This window comes from Phodopus roborovskii, unplaced genomic scaffold (assembly GCF_943737965.1).
Source record: "Phodopus roborovskii unplaced genomic scaffold, PHOROB, whole genome shotgun sequence".
In the NCBI taxonomy this organism is placed as follows: domain Eukaryota; kingdom Metazoa; phylum Chordata; class Mammalia; order Rodentia; family Cricetidae; genus Phodopus; species Phodopus roborovskii.
The window spans coordinates 9074921-9079232 of NW_026126571.1; the positions used below are offsets into that span (position 1 = coordinate 9074921).

A 4312-nucleotide genomic window follows, 5' to 3' on the forward strand; every position below is an offset into this window, starting at 1 on the left:
AGGCAACCACAGTCACTCTGCCTACTTTCAAGTATGCAAAGAATGGGTGTTGGCTTACTAGAATGGAGAACACTGGCAACCTCACACTTAACCTTAAGTTGCTCATGCCCTCAGCATGTTGGTAATATCTGATAACCAGCCGGCATTCATTCATTCATTTATTGGAGACAATAATTACAAACTTGACATAAGAAAGAAACACAAACATGTCATTTGTGTGTGTGTGTGTAGCCAGCAGTTAAGATGGCCCTGACATCAGACTTGAGGCCTTCTGGGGGTGCATGCTAGGTAAGTGCTCTTCCATGAGCCGTATCCTCAACTCAACTTTTGCATCTTAATCGGAGATTCCTAATGAACCAAAGAAATTATTTTCTAAGGGTAGGATGTTGAGTTATCATATCAGATTAGAAGGAACTACAGAACTAGAACCTTCTGCTCTGATTGCCTCCTGTAGCTAATTTCTCACAGCAGATTGGCAACTACTGACATCATAGGCTGGTCCCAGCAGACAGGTCATCATAAACTGATCCCCAGAGATATGTCCCCAACAGACATGTTGCCATATACTGGTCCCAAGCTCCCAGGTTGAGCAGTTTCATTCGCCAGAAAGGAACCAGCTACTAAGCAAATCACTGAAGAGCACTGATCACTTAAGCAAGCAGATTTGGTCCATCTGCAGCAGGGCAAGCCCTCCAGAACTCCTCTCTCATCATAGCCTTTCCAAATGCCTACAAGACGTTTATCACATGTCAATCTTTAAGCTAAATATTTACAAGGCTGATACACTGTAGCTACCACACCACTGTTAATTTTAGCTTGCAATTACCAGCAAAAGACAAACTATATGCCCCTTGGAATTTTGAAGTCAATATTAGGAAGTCAAATAAGCAGCCTTCAGACCGTCGTCCTGGGCACCCCAGCACTGCCATAACTCTGGATTAGCAGAATCATGAGGTCACCAGGTTAGAAGAGGTAGTTCTAAAGCTACAGGAACAAAATGAGTCGGAAACCCCACAGGGAGTGAAGGAAAGAAGAAAGACAGCTTGGGAGTCAGGAATGGGGGAGGGGGCAAAGTAAGAAATTTGGTTGAATTTAACTCTCTCTCTAGGATTTGTAAGTTTCAAAAGTGAACTGCAATTTGTCAGTCAGGTGAGGGACAAGTGACAAAATGTCACGATTTCTAAAATACGGGAGAACTTGCTCTGGTTTCAGATGAATTCATACACCATACGGTGGGCGGCATTGCGTTTCCAGGCCCTTTCTCGGGAGCAAGTAGAGAGTAATACTCTGTAGCTCCCTATCCAGGGAGTTCAGGAAGAACTGAATTACAGTGCATGAATTTACATGAGGAATCATTTTTCATCAAACACGAATGCTTAAGATGAAGGATTAAGACATTATGCACCCGAGGAGAGCTAAACTTCTTTAAAATAATCCTGTTAGAAAGTGAATTTTTAGGATCTGATAAATTTATGAATGTCACCAGACACTGGCCTGACACCTGCTTCTCCTGCTCCATGACAGTCTATTCAAAAGAAGGAACTACGGTTTCTCGAGCATATCTGAATTTACATTTCATCTACTCTCGCATGCTAAGACCAGCAGCAAAGGCAGAAAACTCTGACACCCTGCAATACACTCCAAGGACCCCGTGTTAGTTCTTCAGGAGGAATGCTTCAAGAATCCTACCCAGACCAGGAAATGGATTGCCTCTGGAAGCCTAAGCCAAGAAGCCAGGACATGGCTTGAGCCAAGAGGAGTAGAGCCTAGAAGCCTGGTGGAGCAGGGGCGGGGCTTCAGAATGGTTGTCTAGGTTACCAGGAGGCGGAGCCACCTGAACCGTTGTAGCCAAGATATTAGCATGCTGTGGTTACATCCATTGATCTTAGAAGCCTAGAGTGGCCGGATGGCGTGCTTTGGACTCTATTGTGGGAAGACCTTATTATTTAAAAATAGCTCAACTGAAATATATGGAGAGTGTGGGGCGTGCCCAAGGGGACAGAGGACAAACGAAGAGAAACACTGCCAGCCCTGCACAGAGTCCCCGGAACTTTATGACTGGCTTTACCTTGGGTTCATGGCGATGCTCCCTCTTGTTTCCCATTGGCTCTGCATTGAATGGGACTCAAGGAAAAGTTGTTCCAGCGGCGTGCTTTTCCAGCAAGCCTCTGCCTTATTTGAATGCAGTATGGCAGCCGTGATCACATTACTTGTAAGTGATCCCCCCGGTACCCTTTCCATCTATTCTTGCGGGGTACTGATGCTTTCAGATTGGTATACGATGCTCTACAATCCTAGTCCGGATTACATCACCACCCTGCACTGCACGCAGGAAGCCGTGTATCCTCTGTACACCATCGTGTTTATTTATTACGCGTTCTGCTTAGTATTCATGATGCTGCTCCGACCATTTCTGGTGAAGAAGATCCAGTGGAGCCTATACATGCCAAACCCGTTTGAAAGCATTTACACCGCCCTCTACTTCTTCCCTGTTTTGACTGTGCTGCAAGCCGTTGCAGGAGGCCTCTTGTACTATGCCTTTCCGTATATCGTATTGGTGTCATCTGTGGTTAATCTGGCTGTGTACCTGGTCTTTGCCAAAATAGAGAGCTACATCGACCTCATAAAAAAGGACAGACTTCTTGTCCTGTTCTGCCACTGGTTTCTTCATGCCTATGGCTTAATCGCCCTCTCCAGAGAGGACCAATTTGAGCAAGATCTGATCCTTTTAATTCTGGTACCCGTCCCGGCCCTATTCTACTTCTTCACTAACAAATTTACCAAACCATCGCGGATAATCTCGGAAGGAGCCAAAGGACAATGAACACAAAATAGGAAGGAAAAAAAAACTCTGAAAAGTAAAGAGATTTTTTAAAATGTATTAGTATTATTCTGTTATTCATGGGAACAGTGTGTGTGTGTGTGTGTGTGTGTGTGTAATTGTTTAATGATTTGTAATTTTTATTTATGTGCATGTGTACATCGGCGTAGATGTGTGTTACATATGTGCAGGAGCTTGGGGAGGCCAGAAGGGACACCAGGTCCCCTGGAGATAGAGTGTCAATGGTTGCCAGCACTGATGCTGGTGTTAGGAACTGAACTGTCCTCATCTGGAAGAGCTGCAAACACTCCTAACCTCTGAACCATCTCTTCAAACCCACGGGAACAGTGTACCTCTGTGCTTGTTTTCCTCTTGTTCTTATTTTTTATTTTTTTAACTAACAGCTACAGTTACACTTGGAAGATACATAATATATGTAGATGATAGCATCTACTACACTGGAATCCTATTAGGAAGTTTGAGTTATCCTTTGGTACACAGCAGTGATTCTGTTTCTAATAATGGGAGTGTCCCATCTTCTTATGAAAAGCCTTAGCCGTTAGAGCCTGAAAGCCTTGGCACTGGCTCAGTGGTTTATGCTTGCTCTGTCCCTTTGGCGTCTCACATTTAAGGCATTACAATGGTAAACATACTCATGGAGTGTGACAGCAAATATTGAAAAAAAATTATGAGGGTTTTGTTGTTGTCTTACATTTATTTTCACCAATACATAATTTTGATAATACAAAAATAGACCACCACTTATATACCAAGCTTTGTGTTTAGAGATAGCTTGGTTGAAGACGTGTTCCGATTATTGTCTCTGTAATGAAGGAAATTAGTAAAGTTTAAGTAAAAAGAAACCTGGTCACTCGCCCTCTGAAGCACAAGCATCCAATGGCTCACACCTGTTATCTGATCCTAACATTATGTTGAGAACTTTGCTAACATGTCCAAACTCTCTCTTTGGAGGCATTGTGCATGAATCATCCTATAAAAAAATGAATTCTAAAACAGGTGCTTAAAAAGAATGGCAAAGGAAAGGTTAGCCCAGGCTGTGGAGGAAGGTACTAAGAAAAGTCTCAACAGGTGGTCTCAAACATGATCCAGCATCACAGTCTAAAGGACTTTGTCAAAAGATAGGACTTCTTTGATGGTTTGTCAACTTGACACAACCTAGAATCACCTAGAAAGACAGTCTCAGTGAGGGACTGGCTAGATCAGGAGGCCTGTGAGCATGTCTGGAGGGCTTGTCGTGATTTAATTAGTTGATGTGGAGAAACCCAGCCCAAAAGTGCTGGCACTTCCCAGGTAGACGATCTTGAACTGTGTAAGTGTAGAGACAGGGCTGAGAGCAAGAAAGCTTGCCTGCATCACTTCATGGCGTTCTGCTCTTGGCTGTGGATGTGATACGACTACCTAGTTTTTGCTGCCTTTGACTTCCTCAGAATGAAGGGCTGTAACCCAGATCGGTGGGCCAGATAACCCCTT

At 43.8% G+C, this 4312-nt stretch overlaps 1 protein-coding gene across 1 annotated transcript; it reads left to right on the forward strand.

The window, feature by feature from the left end:
* Window positions 1-1825: 1825 nt before the first annotated feature.
* Window positions 1826-2841, forward strand: LOC127235617 (JNK1/MAPK8-associated membrane protein). Its single transcript, XM_051202969.1, has one exon. It carries the CDS (start codon window positions 1907-1909, stop codon window positions 2822-2824), a length of 918 nt encoding a protein of 305 aa, XP_051058926.1. The 5' UTR covers window positions 1826-1906; the 3' UTR covers window positions 2825-2841.
* Window positions 2842-4312: the final 1471 nt, after the last annotated feature.